The 21,618-nt window shown below is 45.0% G+C and overlaps 1 protein-coding gene across 1 annotated transcript in view; it reads left to right on the forward strand.

Moving 5' to 3' along the window:
- LRP5 (LDL receptor related protein 5) overlaps positions 1 to 21,618 on the forward strand; it is a 145,260-nt gene that overhangs the window by 50,656 nt on the left and 72,986 nt on the right. The window contains exons 3-5 of the mRNA XM_036763316.1: positions 13,405 to 13,602; positions 14,537 to 14,733; positions 16,548 to 16,679. Coding sequence (XP_036619211.1) covers positions 13,405 to 13,602; positions 14,537 to 14,733; positions 16,548 to 16,679 — 527 coding nt within the window. The remainder of the gene's footprint in view (positions 1 to 13,404; positions 13,603 to 14,536; positions 14,734 to 16,547; positions 16,680 to 21,618) is intronic.

The following is a 21,618-nucleotide window of genomic DNA, read 5'->3' on the forward strand; positions in this document are numbered from 1 at the left end:
GAGGTTGGATTTGACCCTAGACACAGCGCTCCATCCACTGCACCATCTAGCTGCTCCGGAAGAGACCTTAGTGACCATTTAATCCAACTTCTTTCATTTTATTTTTAAAAATAAGCTTTATTGACACATTTTGTTTTTACAAACCAGTCCTTTCTGAAAATACACACTCCCCTTCCTCCCTTTCTACTGTCAGAAGGAAAAAAAAACAGTTTAGCAAAACTATGAGATACAGTTACCTCTCCTACCTGGGGAAGATGGCCATTGCTGCCAGGAATGTCCCACCTCTCTGTGAGAGGAGGAAGAGATATGTCCTTTGTTGTCTGTTCTCTGGGACCTTTGATTAGAGTGCGGCCTCCTTGGAGGCTTTCTTCTGCACTTACTAATGTAAGTACATCGTTTTGTTTTTTTTTCTTGGTTCCACTTATATCTCCCTGCATCCGTTCATGCAGCTCTTCCCGTGATTCTCTGATTTCCTCGTAGTCACGCTTCCTTAATTTTACAGGTAAAGAACTGAGGCTCAGACAGATTAAGCCCCTTGCCCTGTCATTGTCTCCTGCTCGCCAGAAGTGTGCTCAGTACAGGCATATCTTGGAGATATTTCGGATTTAGTTCCAGACCACCTCACTAAAACACATATCTCAATAAAGCAAGTCACACGATTTTCCCATTTCCCAGTACATATACAAGTTATATTTACACTATGCTGTAGTCTCTTCAGTGTGCAATAGTATTATGTATAAAAAGACCACTGTACATACCTTAATTGGAAATACTTTATTGCTGAAAAATGCTAAGTGCCATGTGAGCCTTCAGCGAGTCCCAACCTCTTTGCTGGCGGAGGGTCTTGCCTCGATGTCGATGGCTGCTGACTGATCGGGGGTGGCTGCTGAAGGCTGGGGTGGCCACGGCAATTGTTTAAAATAACAAAACAGTGAAATTCGCTGCATTTGACTCTTCCTTTCATGAAAGATTTCTTTCTGGCACGCAATGCTGTTTGATAGTATTTCACCCCAAGGAGAACTTCTTTCACAATTGGGGTCAGTCCTCCCAAACCCTTCCACTGCTTTATCTGCTCAATTTCTGTAATATTCTTCAACATCGTTGCGTGTCAGAGAACAGGCAGGCCCAGGGAGAGGGGAGTGGTGGGGAGCGGTCAGTTGGGAGCAGTCAGAACACACACATTTACCAGTGTCTCATGTGGGTGTGGTTTGTGGTGCTCCCAAACAAGGACAGCAGTAACATCAAAGATCACTGATCCCAGATCAGCAGAGCAGATAGAATGGTAAGGAAAATGTTTGAAATATTGTGAGAATGACCCAAAAGGAACTCAGAGACACGGCGTGAGCACACGCTGCTGGAAAATGGCGCTGACAGACTCGCTCCATGCAGGGTTGCCATGAGCCTTCAATTTGTGTGGACCCCTCAACACTGCCCCTTGCAAAAAAAAAATCTGAGAGGGGCAACTAGGTGGCTCAGTGAGTAGAGCACCGGCCCTGGAGTCAGGAGGACCTGAGTTCAAATCCAGTCTAAGATGCTAGACACACTTACTAGCTGTGTGACCTTGGGCAAGTTACTTAACCCCAATTGTCCTGCCTTCCCCCTCCAAAAAAAAAAACCCAAAATCTGAGAAGTGCAGTAAAGCAAAGTGCAATAAGATGGGGTGTGCTTTATTGCTTCCGTATTTGCCTTTAATTCTGTTCCACAAGTTTCTACCTTTAAATGGATCCTAGGAGTGAAGTCAGAAAAGCCTAGATTCAAATCTTGCCTCTGGGATGTCCTAGCTAAGTGCCCCCGGGCAAGTCACTTAACCTCCCTGAGGCTCAGTTTCTTCCTCTGTAAAATGGGGACACTGGCACCTGCCTCACATATTTGGTGAGATGGAAGGCACTTTGCCAATTCTGGGCCTCTCTAGAAGTGCCAACTGTTATTATGAGCGAGTTGCAGGTTTGGAAACTGAAGCTTGAGTACTCAGAGGTGTCTCCAGCAGTGTGCTTCCATTTGCCCTATCTCATTTTAGGGGCCATGGTTTAAGAAGGACATTGATGAGCTGTAGAGTGACCAGAGAAGGTCACTTTGGCATGGGGAAGGGCCTGCCTTTCAAACCATACAGAGGCGCATCAGTTGAAGAAATGGGAATTCTTAGCTTGTGGAAGAGAAGACTGAGGCAGGGAGGAGGGCATGAAATCTGTCTGCAAGCATAGATCTGTCTTCAAGGCTGTCACATAGAAGAGGGATTTTATTTTTTCTGCTTGGCGCCAAGGGCAGAGCAAAGAATAATGTGTTAGAAGTGGCAAATTGAGGCTTGATATCAGGAAACCTTCTCAACAGTGAGAGGTATCCCTGAGCAGCGTGTCTTTCCTGGAGCAGCAATGGGCTCTCCTTTTATGCTGGTCTTCAGGCAGACTGGGATGGCCCCTTTGTGGGGTGTCCTCGAGGGCAATCTGGGTCAGGCACAGGCTGACTTCAGCTCTGGAATTCTGTGCTGATTTGAGGATGTGACAGACCCAAGCGAAGAGAGTGTATTGTCATAGAATGAGTTTGGGATTGGCCTCAGTGGGGGTTGATTCTAATGTTGTGGCTGATCATCTTTGTTACTTTGGACAGATTGGGTCCTTGTTCTATCTCGGTTTCCTTACCTGCGAAGTGAGAGGATTGGACCAGACCATCTCTAAGGTCTCTTCCTTTTCTGATGGCATCTACCTCTGAGATGCTAAGAATTTGTGATCTCCCTGAAGTTGGCTGCCATTTAAGTTTATCGAATAGCTGTGAATATGTGAATGCTATTCAATAGCAGTGATGTCACAGGTACCAACTGTGCTGGTACAGAGACAAAGACATAACAGTCCCTGCCCTCAGGGAGCTTAGAGGACCAGTCCATGGTCCTCTAAGCAAATACAAGATATATACAAATTAAATACAAGTTAGCTTAGGCAAAGCCACATTCCCCCAGGACCCCTTCCATCGATGGTGTTCCTGGTTGCAGGCAGATGTATTACATTATGACTGGCAATCCCCCAGACAACCTCTGTGGCATGTGGGAAGCTTCAAGAAGGCTTCCTAGGCTACCCATCTCCCTCCCTCCCTCCCTCTCTCCCTTCTTTGGCTGAGTGGAAAGTGAAGGTAGTCCTGGCAATGGGGGGAGGGGGCCAGGAAGGTGCTTTTTCCAAGTTGTGCAAGAGGAATCGCTTGGCCTGGAAACTGCTGTATGTCCATTGTCCAGCTCCTGGGGCTACCCCCCCAGGGCTGAGAGGCTCTGAGGTCTTCTTCTAGGTTAGAGTTCACTTTGCACACGCTTTACCAGCCAGAGCCTGGGCCTTGGCCAGGACCTGGCTTGGTCCTGAGCTCGAGCTGCTGGTATTCCCAGGTTCAAATCAACAACAGGGTGAAATCCAAGCCTCTCCTCCCAACTCAAAATGTCAAGGCCCCAAAATAACTCCGGACCTGGGCAGTTCCCGAAGTGCCAGCCCGCTCCCTCCAGGAAGGCCGTCTTCGGAAGTCGCCCTTCCTCCATGCCATCTGCCTGGGCAGATAGGTTCCCGAATCGTGGTCCTGCCTGGTTCTGAGGCTCCTGCCGAAGGGAACCCACAGGCATCTGTTATGCAGCAGGGGCCAAAGGAATGCGAGTCATGCTGGAGCCAGAGTCCAGGGAGCTTCATTTTTCTGGTCTTGGGCTCGGCTTGAGCGTTCCTGTCCCTGTCCCCAGATTGGGCCTCCTGTCTAAGCAGAAGAAGCTGCCTCCAAGCTTCACATCCAGGCTTCCTGGGGAAGAGGAGTAGGCTGGTGGGCACCCCCCACCAGGGAGGGAGAGGAGCAGAGCCTCCACTTTGGAGACGAAGGCCTGAAGCTCAGAGCAGGAGAGCCAAGGCCATGCAGCCCACCCCTCTCATTCCATAGATCAGGAAGTGGAGGCCCAGAAGGGGGAGGGGCTGACCTAAGGTCCCACAGTTCTGAAGGAGCAGAAGTCGATTTGGACCCAGATGCTCTGGCCGAAGTCCTACACTTCCTACTGCTTTGCCTTGCTTTTCCTTTGTCGGGGCACTGAGACTATCACAGCTCCAATATAGAATATCCCCAAAGGGTAGTCAGTCAGCAAGGACTTAATTAAGCCCCTACTATGTGCCAGGCACTCTGTTAAGCATACAAAGTCCTGCCCTCTGGGAGCTCACGCTCTAATGGTAAGTGGGCACATGGCCTCTGCTTGGAGGCCCCTCTCAGGGCCTCACTTTCAGAGCAGCCCGTTCCTCTTGTGGAAGGGCCTCATGTGAGGGAACTCTTCCTTGGATCCCCCAGCCTCCTGATTCTCCCCTCTCGGGCCAGAAAAAGAGTCTCTTCCCTTTTCCAGGGAGGCCTCAGGGTCAGTGGGAAGAGCCCCAGAGCCGGTATCAGAGGGCAGGGCCCCAAATCACGCCTCCAATACTGATTCCTTATGGACCTGATTCCCTTGGGCCTCAGTATCCTTCTCTGCAAAATGAGGGACTGGGACTAGACAGCCTGGGCCTCAGTTTCCCCATTTGTCAAATGAAAGGGTTGGATTAGATGGCTTCTGAGGTATCTTCCAGCCATCATTCAGCTGGGTAGTGCGATGGACAGAGTGTCGGGCCTGAAGTCAGAAAGACCTGAGTTCAAATCAGGCCTCAGATATTTATTAGCTGTGTGACCCTGGGTCAGTCACTTGATCTCTGCCTGCTTCAGTTTCCTCAGCCCCTTCCTCCTGGGGTTGTCGTGAGCTTCAAGGCAGGTAATATTTGTAAAGCACTGAGTGCAGCACCTGGCGCATTGTCGTCTTTCACTCCTTTTTCAGCTGCGTCCGGCCCTTCGTGACCCCATTTGGGGCTTTCTCAGCAGAGACACCAGTTCATTTTATAGATGAGGAAGCTGAGGCAAACAGGGTGAAGGGACTTGCCCAGGGTCACTCGGCTAGTCAGTGTCTGAAGGTGGGATTTGACCTCAGGAAGCTGAGTCTTCTTGCCCCCAGGCCTGGTGCTCTGTGCACTGTGGTGCCACCTAGAAGCCCCCCTGGCACATAGTAGCCACTTAATAATTGCTTGTTGCCTCCCTCCCTCAATCTGTGATCATGTTCCTTTCATTGACTTGAGGAAAGCTGCCATGTTTATTTTGTCTGTGTCCTGTTTCTTAGGTTCACAGCGGCTCCTTGATGGCAGGGATCAGCTTTATTTCTCATCTCTACACCTGCAGAGCCTCAGTGGCCCCCTCTTGCCTAGAGGATAAAATACCAGCTGGGTTCCAGCTTTTAACTCAGGCCTCCGAGCCTTTATGTATACTGCCTCTTTATTCCTTACCCATGACTTTGCATCTTCTTCTCGTAACCCGGTGCCTGGTATACAGCAGGTGCTTCATAAGTGCTGATTGATGCATTGATTCTCTGTGCCTCTGCAAGGCACAACCAACCTCTCTCCCTACCCCTTCCCTTCATCTTTTGGAATTGCACCTCCCTCCCCTCCTTTAAGACTCAATTCTGAAAACGCATCTTTCTAGAGGCATTCCTGGAATTCCCTAATTACTAATATCTCCCCACCCAAACAACTTTGTATTTCTTTTTTCTAATTTCCATATTATCTATATGCTGTATGCTGTATCCCCTCAATAGAATGTAAGCTCCTGGAGGGCAGGACTGGTTTCTTCTTTGTTTTTGTATCTCTAGTGCCTAGCACAGTGGCTGGCACATAGTAGGCACCTTTAAAATACTCATTAATAGATTACATTCATCACTGGTGATCCTACTATGTGCCAGGCAGGAGTGCGGGACCTGACCATGGTGCTGATCCTCCCCTCCTCCGATGTGAACGTCCAGAGCTCCATCTTCGATCTCTGTGCTACCTTCCAGGCTTCCTTAGGGTGAGGTTGATCTCTGGTGGGCAGATTAGAGAATTGGGTATGTTGTCCCACAGCTGGACCAGATATGAACAAGATAGTGAAAACTCCCAGAATAATGAGAGCCCACATTGCTATCCCACCTTCCCTCAAAGCTGTCTACATCTGTTAGCTCATTGGCTCCTCCAAACATCCATGTGGGGTACGTTATGCAAATCTCATCCTTATTTTACAGAAAAGGGATTGAGGTGAGGTGACTCCCCCAGAGTCACACAGCTGGTAACCCAGTCAGTGTTTGAACTAGGTCAGCAGGAGGGAAGGTGGGGATGAGAAGCAGTTTGGGAGGCTGGCAGCATTGAACAGGGTTAGCCCAGTGGGCTGGTCTGTAGAAGTGATGGGAGAGGGGAGCAGGGACCCGGAACTCTGCAGTTGCATTGGAAGAAAAGAGCAACATGGGTCATCGATTAGGTATTTTTATTTCTTCCAGTATAAGAAAACACCTTCTTGAAGCCCCTTCCCCCTCACTGTTTGCCAGGAGAAATATTGCAATAGAATGAGGGTAGAATGGAATGATCTGTGAGTTGATCAATCAACAAGCATCTGTTAAGTGCTTACTGTGTGCCAGGTGCCATGCTACAAAGCACCAGGGGATTCAAAGACAAAGTGAAAATAGCTCCTCCCCTCAAGGAGCTCCCATTCAGATGAACCCCTTCCAACCCTAAACACCACGATCCCAAGGAGTGGTGAAAATCCCTGTTGCGTTGAGTTGAGACGGGGTAGGCATGGGGTGGCTAAAGTGGCATGTTAACAGTTAACCTCATCACCAGGATCCAAAATGAAAAAGGACGATGCACACAGCAAATTCAGAGGGAGTAAAGGCTCTTATTTGAAGCAATTTGATCTGACCAATAAACCAACAACTTAAATAGATCAATATTTACAAGAATATAAAGTACCTGAATTAACAGAACAAGAAATAGAGAATTTAAACAACCCAGTTTCAGAGGAAGACATTGAAATATCTGCATAAATAGGTCAATAGATGCAGAAAAAAATCTATTTCTGTTGAAATACTAAAAAAAAAGGAATAAATGGACCTTTCATTAAAATGATAGTCTCTATTTAAAACTAAGAGTTACTATGATATGCGATGAACACACATTAAAATCCTTTCCAATAAAATCTAGGCTGAAACAAGGCTGTTCACTGTCACACTTACTGCCTATGGCAATAAAACAAGAAGAAGAAACTGAGGGGATAAGTGCAGGGAAAGAAGGAATAAAATAATCTTTTATGGACGAGATGATAGCACACTTAAAGAACCCAAAAACCTCAACTAAAAATTAATTGAAACAATCATTTCAGCAACTTGTAGGATATAAAGTTTTGTTGTTGTTGTTCAGTCATGTCTGCATTCTTTGTGACCCTTTTTAGAGTTTTCTTGGCAAAGATACTGGGGCGGTTTGCCATTTCCTTCTCCAGCTCATTTTACAGATGAGGCAACTGAGGCAGACAGGGTGAAGTGACTTGCCCAGGGTCACACAGCTAGAGTCTGAAACTAGACTTGAACTTGGGTCTTCTTGACTATTTGCCCAGTGCTCCATCCACTGCAAATTTAGGGCTAGGGTTGGGGCTCCACACAAACCATCTGCACTTCTATATAACACCAATCAAATACAGCAGGGAGAAATAAAAAAAAATTCCATCTAAAATAACCATAGAATGTCTAAAATGCTGTTTTTAAACCAGTACAAGATCCACACAAGAACTGTATAAATGCAGCTATAAAACACTGTTGACAGAAATAGAGGCAGACCTGAGATAGTTGGGAAGATATTAATTATTGTGTGAAGGACAAATAAATGTCACAGAATAACAAGCTGTCTAAACGAGCTTATTTATTCAAGACAAAACCAATCAGAATACCAGTGGATTACTTTATAGAACTACGGCAATAATAAAAAGAGGGAATGAAGCGGGTGTAGCGATGTCTGGGCCCTAGGCTTCTGACACAGCAGGAATTCTCAATGCAATTTGGTGCTGATTCAAAAAGGGAGAGAATTGGTAGAACAGATCAGGTACATGCCATACAGTAGCCAGCAAATCCAGTGGTGTTGGATAGACACAAAGACCCAAGATACTGGAAGGAGGACTCACTCCTTGGCCAAAATTGCTGGGAAAGGTGGCAGCACGTGGAAGAAATTAGATTTAGGCCAACGCCTCACACCTTATACCAAGTTAAGTTCCAAATGGATACTTGACCTAAATATAACAGACCAAATAATAAACATATCAGAAAAATGAGAAAAATGTGGAAAATGACCGAACAAGGAAGAGAGGGCCACGGAAGACGAAAAGGATCGTTCTGATTACATGAAATTAGAAGGGCTTTGCACAAATAAATCCAACAAAGCTAAGATTAAGTGGGAAACTAATGGGGAAAAACCAAGGCAACGAGTTTCTCTGATAAAGTCTCGTTTCTTTCATTTTAAATTTTACAAATTTTTAACGTTCTTTTTGAATTTTGAGTTCCAAAGTCTCTTCCTCCTTCCCATCTCTCCCACACCCATTGAGAAAACAAGCAATATGATACCTATTATACGTGTGGCGTCATACAAAACATATTTCTATATTAGCCATGTTGCAAAAACAAAAATAAAAATAAAGAAAGTGAAAAAATATGCTTCAGTCTGTCCTGAGTTAAATAGCTCTCTCTGGAGATGGATAGCATTTTCATATGAGTCCTTTGGAAGTGACATGGATCATTGTCTTGATCAAAGTTGACAAATCTTCCACAGCTGATAATTGTTACAATGTTGCTGTTGCAGTGTACAATGTTCTCCTGGTTCTGCCTACTTCACTTCACATCAGTTCATTTAAGTCTATCCCGCTCATCATTTCTTAAGCATAATAATATTCTGTCACAATCATATCCCACAGCTTGGTCAGCCATTCCCAATTGATGTGCATCCCCTTAATTTCCAGTTCTTTATTGTCACAAAAAGAAATGCTATAAATGTTTTTCTACACATAGAGCTTTTTCTTTTGATCTCTTTGGGATACAGACCTGGTAGTGGTATTGCTAGGTCAGAGGGTCTGCACAGTTTTATAGCCCTTTGGGCAGAGTTCAAATTGCTCTTCAGAATGGTTGGGTCAGTTCACAACTCTACCAACAGCCATCAGTGTCCCCATTTTTCCACATCCTCTCCAACATTTGTCATATTCCTTTTGTGTCACGTTAGCCAATCTGATATGTATGATGTGGTACCTCTGAGTTATTTTAATTTGCATTTCTCTAATCAATAGTGATTTAAAGCATTTTTTCATAACTATAGATAGCTTTAATTTCTTCTTCTGAAAACTGCCTTTGGCTATTTGTCAATTGGGGAATAGCTCTTATTTTTATAAATTTGGCTCAGTTCCTTATATATTTGAGAAATGAGACCTTTATCAGAGAAACTTGCTGTAAATTTTTTCTACCAATTTCCTGCTTTCCTTCTAATTTTGGCTGCACTAGTTTTATACAGAAACTCTTGCATTTAATATAATCAAAATTATCCATTTTACCTCCTATGATCCTCTGTATCTTTTGTTTGGCATAAATGTTTGCCTTATCCATAAATCTGACAGGTAATTTTCCCTATGCTCCTCCAATTTGCTAATACTAAATATCACCCTTCATGTCTAAATCATGTACCCATTTTCATCTCATCATAGCATATGGTGTGAGATACCTATTTTCTGCCAAACTGCTTTCCTGTTTTCCCAGCAATTTTTGTCAAATAGTGAGTTCTCGTCCCAAAAGTTTGGATCTGTGGGTTTATCAAACACTAGACTAATGTGGTCATTTACCACTGTGTTATGTGTACCTAATCTATTCCACTGATCTACCACTCTATGTCTTAGCCAGTACCAGATTGTTTTGATGATTATCACTTTGTAGGATAGTTTGAATTCTGGTACTGCTAGGTTACCTTTCTTTACTTTCTCCCCATTGATTCTCTTGATATTCTTAACCTTTTATTCTTCCAGATAAATTTTATTATTTTTTTTCTAGCTCTAGGAAATAATTCTTTGGTAGTTTGATTGGTAAGGCATTTAGGAAGTAAATTAATTTAGGTAGAATTGTTATCTTTATTATATTGGCTTGGCCTACCCACATTTGTTTAGATTTGTCTTTATTTGTGTGATGAGTGTTTTGTAGTTATGTCCATATAGTTCCTGAGTGTGTTTTGGCAAATAGATTCTCAAGTATTTTCTACTGTCTGCGGTTATTTTAAATGGAATTTCTCTTTCTATTTCCTCCTGCTGGGTTTTGTTTGTAGTACATAGAAATGCTGGTGATTTGTGTGGATGTATTTTATATCCTGCAACTTTGCTGAAGTTGTTATTGTTTTGACTAGTTTTTTAGTCGATTCTCTAGAGCTCTCTAAGAACCATCGTATCATCTGCAAAAGTGATACTTTGTTCCTTGTTGCCTATTCTTATTCCTTCCATTTCTTTTGCTTACTATGATTGCTTTCTAATACTGTTTTTCTTGATACTATTATTTATCTTATTACTGCTGTCTTATTGCTGTAGCCAGCATTTCTAGTACAATAGTGAATGATAGCGGTGGTAATGGGCATCCTTGCTTCATCCCTGATCTTATTGGGGAGGCTTCTAGCTTTTCCTCATTATAGATAGTGCTTGCTGATGGTTTTAGAGCTTTTTATATCTACATACTTATCATTTTAAGAAAAGCTTCATTTATTCCTGTGCTTTCTAGCGTTTTTAATAGGAATGGGTATTGTATTTTGCCAAAAGCTTTCCCCCCTGAATCTATTGACATAATTCTGTAGTTTTTGCTGATTTTGTTATTGATGTGTTCAATTATGCTTCTATTTTCCTAATATTGAACCATCTGTAATTTCTGATATAAATTCCACCTAGTTTTATACATACATGTATACACATATACATACATATACGTACACACATACATACACATATACATATATATCTTTGTGATATATGGCTGTAATCACCTTGCTAGGGTTTTATTTAAAACTTTTTGCATCAATATTCACTAGGGATATTGGTCTATAGTTTTATTTTTCTGGTTTTGCTCTCCTTGGTTTAGGTATCAAAACCATATTTGCTCCATAAAAGGAATTTGGTAGGACTCTAAAGGTCTCATTTCTAATATGTATCTATATATGCATTTATGTGTGTATACACACACACACATATATACATAAACACACACACACATATATGTCATTCCCCAACTGACAAATGCTCTAAGGATATGAAAGGCATTTCTCAAGGAAAGAAATGAAGCCTTATGAAATATATGCCATATGAATAATGATCCAAATTACTACTAATTAAAGAAAGTCAGATTAAAAGACTTCTGAGGCTCTGCCTCACACTCATCAAATTGGCAAGGATAACAAAACAGTAAAATCCTAAATGTTGGAGGGCACATTGATACAAAGTTGGTGGACCTGTGAATGGGTCCAGCCATTCTGGAAGCAAAAACTTTGGATTTATATATTAAAAGCTAGTAAATAGTGTATGTCCGTTGAGCCAGCTCTACCACTGCTAGTCCTATGTCCAAAAGAGATCAAAGAAACAGGAAAAGGTCGTATATGTACAAAAATATTTATAGCAATGTTTTATTTTTGGTGGTGGCAAAACAAAAACCAAGCCAACCACTCCGTAAACTAAGGGGATGCCCATCAATTGAGGACTGACTGAGTGAACTGTGGTCTCTGAGTGTAATTGAGTAATATTGTGCTGAAAGAAATGAGAAAATGGATGGTTTCAAAGGGACGTGGAGAGTCCTGTATGAACTGAAACAGAGGGAAGACAACAAGGAGTACAATTTCGATAGGAACAACATCTTAAAGATAAGCCCGTTTGAAAGCTTCGGATGCCACGATCAGTCCAGTGACCATCCAGGATCCAGCAAATGATGGATGAAATGCACTGTCCCCTTTCTGCCAGAGAAGGGGGCAGAATGAAACATGTATTTCTGTATACAACCATTGAGGAAATTTGTTTTGTTTGACTATGCATTTTTGTTACAAGGATTTTGTTTTTCTTTTTTTCAATGAGGTAGGAGAGAGAAAATGTTCCTTTTCATTAAAAAAAAATTTTAAATAAATTGGGAGGGGCTACAATTATGGAATGTTATGTTTACTTCTAAACCAGGTCACTGTATTGTTCATTTTACTTAACTGTTTCAGTTTGTTAAAGAGACCTCTCCTCTCATGAATGGGTGGTAATCAGTAAAATTTATAATGTAAAAATGAAACACATCGATAATTAAAAGAAAAAAAAAAGACCAGAGCTCAAATTTAGAGGTAGAAGGACCCTGGAAACCATTTAGCCCTCCACTTGCATATAGAAAATCATTAGTGTTGGGTCTGGAGTGAGTCCTTCTGGGCTTGAAGCCTAGTTCTACTGCTCACTACCTTGGTGACTTGGGTAAGTCACCTGACCTCTGGGAACCTCACTTTCTTCATCTGTAAAATGGGTTTGAAAAAGATCAAAGAAAGAGGGAAAGTATCTATATATCTATATCTATCTATCTATCTATCTATATATATATATATATAAATGTTTATAGCAGTTCTTTTTATGGTGGTGTAGAACTGGAAAGTAAGGGTGGCACCCATCAATTGAGGATTGTGCCATAATAGACAACAAAATAGATGGTGGCACAGAAACTTAGGAAGATTTTTGTGAACTGATACAGAGGGACATGAACAGCACCAGAAGAACAATTGATGCCATAACAGCAACATTGTAAAAACAACTTTATTGACTTCCTGTACGCCCTGAACGAAGCTCGTTCATACATGTTGTTTGCATGTTGTCTTCCCAATTAGATTGTAAACTCCTTGAGGACAGGGATTGTCTTTTGCCTCTTTTTGTATCTCTAGTGCCTGGCAGGTAGTAGGCATTTACTAAATATTTATTGACTGATTTACTGACTTTGGAAGGCTTGAGAATGCTCATCAATGCAGTGACCAACCATAGTTCCAGAGGACAAGTCATGATGCGTACTGTCCACCTCTGGACAAACGGATGATCTGCTCTGGACACAGATAAATTTTTTGTACATGGCCAGTGTGGGAAGTTGTTTTGCTTTGTCATACATGTTTGTAACCAGGGTTTTGCTTTTTTCCCACTTGGGGAGAAGTGATAGGGAGAGGAAAAATGCTTGTTAATTGAGAAAAAATATGAAATAGAAGTTACACTAAAAAATAAAATGACAGGGTGGGACAGCGGGCCTCTTAACTCTTGATCCAAGATCCTAAGACATCCTGACTCCAGGGTGGGCGCTCTATCCAGTGTGTCACACTGCTCTCCCATAGGAATATTACAGGCATTTCTCAAGTGTTTCAGTGTTGGCTCTAATTTTTTAAAAAGTGGGTGAGATGCTGTCCAAGGTTCCCTTGGGCTCCAAATCCTCTAATCCTTAAAATTAAGTCTCCAAGACTCTAAACCATTTCTCCTCTTGTCACAACATTGAGAATCCCTGGTGGCTTCATATTGACCATGTTTTCATCTTCTCTCCAGGTACATGTATTGGACAGACTGGGGTGAAACCCCTCGGATAGAACGTGCAGGGATGGACAGTAGCACGAGGAAAATCATCGTTGATTCGGACATTTACTGGCCCAATGGCCTCACGATTGACCTTGAGGAGCAGAAGCTTTACTGGGCAGATGCAAAGCTGAGTTTCATCCACCGAGCCAACTTGGATGGCTCCTTCAGGTACGTTTCTCTTTGCTCAGGGGTCTCCTTCCAGTTATTTAGCAAGTGTAAAAGGCAGCACATGGAGTGATGGCCCAAGAGCTGGTTTTGGAGTCAGGAACACCTGTCTCTGACTGTCTGTGTGGCCCTAAGCAAGGCATGTAGTTAACCTCTCTGGGACTCAGCTTCCCCACTTGTAAGGGGAGGAAGTTGAACTGGGTGATCTCCAGGGTCTCTCTGGGCTCTGGATCTGTGATCCCGGAATCACTGTCTTCAAGTTCTCGAAGGGCTGTGGGCCTTGTTCTTCTTGGCTCTAGAGGCTAAAACTAGGCTCTCACAAGTGTAGTGGACTGCCTTGGGAAGCTGGAGGTTCTCCTCCACTGGAAGTCTTCCAGCAGGAGCTTGGTGGCCACTGGTTGGGAGTGTCAGAGAGGGGATTCCTCTTCAGGTTTGTGCTGGGCTCAGTGTCTCTGACGTCCCGCCCAGTCTGGAGATTCTCTGATGTGTTGGATGAAATAAAAGTTTTTCTCCCATGTTCTTGGTTGTGCCAATATCTTAATGTGACCAGTTGTCTAAGTTCTGCAGATGCTGTAAAGCTTTACCAGTGAGGAAACTGAGTGACTTGCCCAGGGCTACATGGCAGGCATGTGTCAGAGAACTTCCAGCAGTCATTGCAGCTGGTCCTTTGCAGGGAGAGCTTGGGTTGAAATGCCTGTGGCCTCAGGGCGATGGCTCAGAGTCTCCCTGGTGACCTCCCCTTACCCTTTGCTGGCCTTGCTGGTCTCCCTGGGTGCCGTTGCTTGTCCTCAGTTTGTTGTCAGCCCTTCAGTGTGACACAAAAGTAGCTGGATAGTGAGTGTGGCCACATTCAAGTTCAGAGAGAGCTGAATGTGGCCTGTCTATAAAAGGGGCAGTCAGCGTTGATGGTCTTCATTTCTTGTATTTGACAAACCAGGCAAAAAGTGGTGGAGGGCAGCTTGACCCATCCCTTTGCCCTGACCCTCTCGGGGGACACTCTCTACTGGACAGACTGGCAGACACGTTCCATTCACGCCTGCAATAAGAGAACTGGTGAAAAGAGGCGAGAAATCCTCGGCGCCCTTTACTCTCCCATGGATATCCAAGTATTAAGCCAAGACAGGCAACCCTATTGTAAGTAGACGATTCTTTCCTTTTCTTTGTTTCCATAGGCCAGGCTGGGGTCTGAGTGTTCCCATACCCACTGGCCACAGTGTGGCAGTATGGAGGGTGGTCATCTTTGCAGGGCTGGGGGCAGGCCCCTCCCCAGGCTTTCTGCAGGAGGCATGAAAGGCCCTTCCTCCCAGGACCCAATCCTGAGGCTTGTGTGTCATTGTAACTCACATCAGGATGGGACACAGAGATGCTTTTGTGGTGACACTCACGGTTTTAGGGACTTGAGGATCATTGGGGTAGAGGTGGTAATTAAATCCAAGGGAGCTGATGAGATCCCCAAATAAAGCAGTCTAGAGGGAGAAGAGCAGAAAAGCCAGGATAGAGTCTTGAGGGTCATGTATAGTTAGAGGTTGTGATCTGGAGGAGGATCCAGCAAAGGAGACAGAGAAAGCATAGTCAGAGAGGGGGGAGGAGCACTGAGGGCGGGGACAGGGAGAGGGAGAGGGGGAGAGAGAGAGAGAGAGAGAGAGAGAGAGAGAGAGAGAGAGAGAGGGAGAGGGGGAGGGGGAGGGGAAGGGGGAGGGGGAGGGGGAGGGAGAGGGAGAGGGAGAGGGAGAGGGAGAGAAGGAAAGGGAGAGAAAGGGAGAGGGAGAGAGAGAGAAGGAAAGGGAGAGAGAGGGAGAGGGAGAGAGAGAGAGAGAGAATCCTGAAAACCCAGAGAGTAGAGAATGTCGAGGAGGAGAGAGAGATCACCAGTGCCCAAGGCTACACGGAGGCCAAAAAGAATGGGGAAAGGGCCATTGCATTGGCTCCTGAGCCATCATTAGTAACTCTGGAGAAAGCAGTTTGGGGCGATGATAAGGTCTTGACGACAGTGGGTTTGGTAGGTGAGGAATCACTGGCATTCATTAGGCATTCATTGTCACTGTCTCCTAAGTGCCCAGACCCGGGCCAGGGGCAGCCAGGGAATCTTAGAACCTCAAGGGGAAGGACAGTGCCTGGGCAAATTAGAATGGGGAGGCTGGGTCTGCTCCTTGGATTCCTGGGACTTTGAAGAAGCATCAGATGAGTTAGTCAAGGCTGACGTTAATGGACTTTTTCATTTGATGTGCTTGAGGAAAGACCCCCACCCCCAAAAGGGAAAGCTTAGGAAGCAAAGATGATAAAGGACAGCACAGGGTGGGGAAAAAGAGGAGAAACAGCTGGTGAATCCCCAACAAGAAACAAATGTTGGCTCCAAATGGAAGCTTTTTGAAGGCAGGGACCCTTCTGCTTTTGTCTTTGTAGCCTTGACATCGAGTACAGTGTTAGCTGGAGCAGTAGAATGGATAGAGAGCTGGGCCTGGAGTCAGGAGACTCATTTTTGTGAGTTCAAATCTGGCTTCAGACGTTTACTGGCTGTATGACCCTGGGCAAGTCACCTGAACCTGTTTGCCTCAGTTTCCTCATCTGTAAAATGAGCTGGAGAAGGAAACGGCAAATAACTCCAATATCTTTGCCAAGAAAACCCCAAACAGAGTCACGGAAAGTCAGACACTACTGAAAAAGACTGAACAGCTGCGGTGTCAACCGCGATAGGCGCTCAGTAAATGTGTGTGGGATTGGACTGAATGAGAATCGTCACTGACAGACTCCCCTGTGGTGCCTCCTTGTCTCCCAAGGCCCTTCCTGTGAGGCAGCTAGTGATGGGTCAGTGGTCCCGTCGTACAGATCAGGAGGCTGAGCCTGGAGGAGGGCGGTTTGCGTAAGGTGACGGTGATGAGCGGGTCAGACACAGAGGGAGGGGAGTCTGTATGTCCCACTCAGATTTCCAAGCCCGTCCTTTCCCACAGTCCACACCCCTTGTGAAGAGGACAACGGTGGCTGCTCCCACCTGTGCCTGCTGTCTCCAAGAGAACCTTTCTACACCTGTGCCTGCCCCACGGGGGTGCAGCTGGAGGACAACGGCAGGACCTGTAAGGCAGGTAAGAACGGGCCTCCCTCGCTTCCTGTGGGGCAGTTGTTCATGAAGGCCGAGCCCTGTGCACCTCGTGGAGGCCTCTTTAGTCCACGTGAGGACGTCCCTCTCGATCCCTGCGTGACATTGTCTTTGTCCGCTGCGGTCGAGTCCAAGTTTTGATGTAAATTTTTTCTTCCATTTTTCTCTGTCAGAACCTTCTATGTGATGAATTTTGTATCCAGGACCAACTTCCTTTTCAAAAGTAGATATCAATTGATATCTTTTATTGTCACATTGTCTCTATTTTGGGCCTGTATCTCTCTTTCCAGATAGCCGACTGTCCCTTATGACAAAGAATTGAAAAAACAGAAAAGGAAAAAGTTTCAACAAAACCAGTCAACACCCCCCCAAAATCTGTATGCAGAATTCTATGCCTGTGGGCTCCCACCTCTGCAGAGGAGTGGAGGGAGGCGTCTTCTCATACCTCTTCTCTGTGGCTCATAATTAACTGAAAGCTCTCACCACAGTTGTTGAGGATGTGTGCGGGCAGCCTCATGGCACCAGGGCAGCTCATGCCTGCTTCCAGTTCCCAAGTGGCTCAGAATCACAGATTCTCATGTTCAGGTCATAGGGTTAGGTGGCAGGTGGGGGAGGCAGCCAGGGGCTGAGGCCAGAAGGCTGGATCTGGAGGCAGACGGCTTTCTGACTTCCTTCCTGGAGGGTCTGTACCTGGACCTCTGGGCCTCCCTGTCCTCATCTCTAAAATGATTTGGTTGGATGAGGTGAGTCCCTTGTTCCTTCCAGCCTGGGATCTGTGAGCCCAGGGATTCTTCCCATCTGTGATCCGCATTATCTTGGCTTTTCCTGCCCACTCTTTCATTTGTCTTTTCCTTTAAAAAAACAATTTATTTCTTTTTAGTTTACAACATTTAGTTCCACAAGCTTTTCAGTTCTAAATTTTCTCCCCTTTCCCAAGATCGAGTGCTATCTGATACTGGCTCTATATGTACATTCACATTAAACATATTTTCACGTTAGTTGTGTTGTAAAGAAGAGTCTTCTTTCTTTAGAGCAGAATGGGAGATCTGGGTTTGAATCCTGACTCTAGTTTGTCAGAGGTGTGCATTTTTTAAAATTCAAATTTCTAGAATAAATTTGATTGACATCACTTTCTTGCATTATCAAAAATTTCCCTTTTACCCCTCCCTCTCTCCCTGCCAGTGAGCCACCCCATGTAACAAAGAATCTCATTAAAAAGAAAAAGGGGGGGAGGGCAGCTAGATGGGGCAGCTAGATGGTGCAGTGCGTAGAGCTGAAGTCAGGAGGACCTGAGTTCAAATCCAGCCTCAGACACTTGACACACTTACTAGCTGTGTGACCTTGGGCAAGTCACCTAACCCCAATTGCCCTGCCTTCCCCCCCTGCAAAAAAAAAAAAAAGAGGAAGAAAAGAAAAAACATTCCACAAAACTGACTGAAATGTGGAAAAAAATCTGACAACATAGGCAATGAACCACACCTGTGGCCTTCCTCCCTCTGGGCAGGTCATGTAACCTCTCTCTGGCCTCTGTAAAATGGAGGGCACAATCCTGGCAGTGCCCACCTCACAGGACTTTGTAAATCTTGGTCAGATGCGTAAATTGTTGTTGAGTTGTGCCCAGCTCCCTGTGACCCCTTCGGGGGCTTCTCGACAAAGATACTGGAGGGGTTTGCCATTTCCTTCTCCAGCTCATTTGACAGATAAGGAAACTGAGGCAAACAAGGTGAAGTGACTTGCCCAGGGTCACCAAGCTAGGAAGTGTCTGAGGCCACAGGATGAAGCTTCCTGACTCTAGGCTCTATCCACTATGGCACCCCCTAGTGGCCATTTTCTGGGATTATAGTAGTAATTATAGTCATAATAGCTAGCATTTATAGATCTGCATAATGCTTTACAAGTATAACTCATTTCATCCTCATAACAACCCTGTGAGATAGGTGCTGTTCAATCCCCATTTTACAGATCAAGAAACTGAGGCAGACAGGGTCACCCAGTTAGTAAGTGTCTGAGGCCAGGCCCTGCCCCGTCTCCACTGCACCCCTGAGCTGCCTCGTTGCCATGAATGTCAGCCCCAAGTGGCTGCCTCCCTCCTGGGGATGTCCCCTACTCTAGCCTGAGCTGAAAGAAACTCAGCCCAGCTGGGCCCAGCCTTCAAAAAAGCAGAGAACAGTGAAGCCTCATAGAGAGCCTTGGGATTGCTCCAGTGTGTGTGTGTGTGTGTGTGTGTGTGTGTGTGTGTGTGTGCGCGCGCGCGCGCGCGATGAAGCAACAGGATGTGGAGTGGGCCCCACAGCTGGAGAGGCTGTGTTTGAGATCACGTCTGGCTCTGGGGGATTGGGCTGTGTGACTCTTTCTTGAGCAACCCTCAAAAAGCTGCTGTCCTACAAATGAATGGCCCTCCCTACCTGCCCCTTCCCCCTTAGCTGCAGACGAACAGGTTGGGGATAAAGCAGGTGAGCCTCTTCCCCTGGAGGGGGCAGGAGACCTGGCTTCCCATGTTCCCTCTTCTCTCTGAAACTATATTGATTGTTATTCGCTGAGAAGCAGCATCGTGTGGGTGACTTGGGAAACAGCTCGTTGTTGTGGATGACCGAGCATGTCTGGTGTCCACCTAAAAACTGAGAACGTTTCTGTTCTCCCCCACTTTACCCCCAGCCCTGGACTGAAATGGGGAGGGAGAACACTTGGGAGACTCTCTGGAGGTCTCCTGGCTGGGCTTGTGGTGCTCCTGGGCCTTGCCTAGATTGGGGGCTGATTTCTTGTATTAATGCTTTTATTTAGGGTCTGTGACATTTGCTGTCATTTCAGGGCTTTTTGTTTCCAAAAAAAGTATTGATTTACTTTGAAAAGCTGCAAGCTACATCTTGAGTATGCTTATCACCAGGTAAACAGTGAGGTGATAGGGGGCTTCATTATAGTGGAGTCACATTTCCTTTGGATGATGCTTGACATGGTTTTCCTCCATTTCAACAAAAATAAATCATTTCATCGAAACAGGCTAGTTTAATCGAGTTTGTTGTCACTAGCTAAGAAGGCCGGTGATTCCTTTCGAATAGCTTTTTAAAAAATGCCCATGGTACCATTTAGTCGCTTTATTGTTCATCCTTCATCCTTCATGGTCAGTGTGCTTTGAATCTCCAGCTCTGCTTGGTGTTGAACAACTCCGGACTGCTTGTGTCCCACAGGGGCAAGTTCTAATTTCTCACTTTGAGGGTCAGGAGAGTCCTGGTTTTTCTATTAATAACCTGTGCTTGTTGCCTTGGGTAAGTCATTTAAACTCTCAAGCCTTGGTTTCCCCACCTGTAAAAGGAAGAGGTTGAACTATAGAAGAGCTGGTGGATGTGCTTAATGAGCCCCTATCAGTGATCTTTGAACAATCAGGACAGATGGTCGAGGAGCCATAGTACCAGAAGTGGATAGATACATGTTCTGATCCTCAAAATGAGGGAAAGGGTGAAGTTTAAAGTGTAGGTCAGGGAGCAGGGTTTCATTCCTGCTTAAACTGTATACTTTCTTAAAAAAGGAATGATCTGGTTCATTATAAAAGATTTCTTAGAGCCAGGAAGGCAAAGTAGACAATTACTATTGCAAGTCCATGGAAAGACTAGCTAAGTGTGTAGTAGAGGGAACAGTGAGCTTGGAGTTGGGGTTCTGCCTGTAACCTGCTTTGTGCCTGGGCACAGGACTTCCACTTTCTCAGCTTCGGCTGATCCTCTGTAAAATTAGAGACTTGGACTTGATGACCTCCAGGTTTCCTTCCAAATCTAAACTGAGATCTTGAGGAAAACAAATAGATTTGGGGACAAATTTTAGGGCTTTGGGTGAGGAACATTGTCTGTAATGTCAGACTTTTTTGAAATGTTGGTTAATTTTTCTGAAATATTTTTTCCTTTTTTATTTAAACTTTGGCATAAGGGATGGCTCTCTGGGAGGGGGAGCTGTATTGGGATTGCAGGTAAAACAAAAGAAAATAATTGTCTTTTAATATTTTAGATATGATATCTAAGTAATCAAACTGTATTTAGAAAAGAAGCTGGCTAAGAACCAGCCAGTGTGGTTTCCTCAAAGAAGTTGGGCAAGGCCCACCACAATTGCTCTCTAGACACCATACCTTGACGTAACCAAGCAGAGGAATGTGGTAGACATAGTTTCTCTGAGTTTCAGCAAAGGATTTGATGAAGTCTTTCCTACTGTCCTTATACAATAGATGGGGAGTTGTGGGCTAATGGTGGGGAGGCTGGATAGAGCTGGGATTGATTGAATGACTGGACACAAAAGAAAACTGTTAATTGGTTGGTGTCAACTTGGAGGGAAGTCTCTAATGGCTTGTCTAGAGATTTATCTTTGGCCCTGGGCTGTTGAATGAAAGAATGAATGAAAAAGTCTATCACGGGCTTATTATGTGCCAGGTGCTGGGCACTCAAATAACTAAAAGCCAGAGAGGTTCTGCCCTCCAGAAGCTTACATTCTAATAGGGGAAGATAACACATTGAGGGAGGGGTGACCACGGAAGGCAGTTTCGGTCTGGGAAATCACTGAGAAGGTAAAGTAGAGTCACAGGGTAATGAATGGGCCCTTACCTTCTAGGATTGATAGGATTACTGTTCTCAGAACTGGAGGTGGAAGGTGAGGATGTGGGGGGATGAATCTTGGCATGGTAGGAAGATGGTGGACCCGTGGTGGTGGGTCTGGGCCTGGGCTCCATGGGGTGAACTCTCCCACGGCACTGGAATACAGATGACTGGTTGATGGGCTTCGCTCCAGGTTGTCATCAGCCGACAGATGACAGCACATGGAGCAGAAGAGCTGCTATCTCCTGGGGGCTCTGTCCAGCCCTTTGTGCTAGGTTGTAAAGCATTTCTATCTATTGTCTGATTGGTTAATGACATTCAAAGGTGCAAACGGCCTCAACCTGAGTGCTTCCA

This window comes from Trichosurus vulpecula, chromosome 6 (genome assembly GCF_011100635.1).
Source record: "Trichosurus vulpecula isolate mTriVul1 chromosome 6, mTriVul1.pri, whole genome shotgun sequence".
Classification (NCBI taxonomy): Eukaryota; Metazoa; Chordata; class Mammalia; order Diprotodontia; family Phalangeridae; genus Trichosurus; species Trichosurus vulpecula.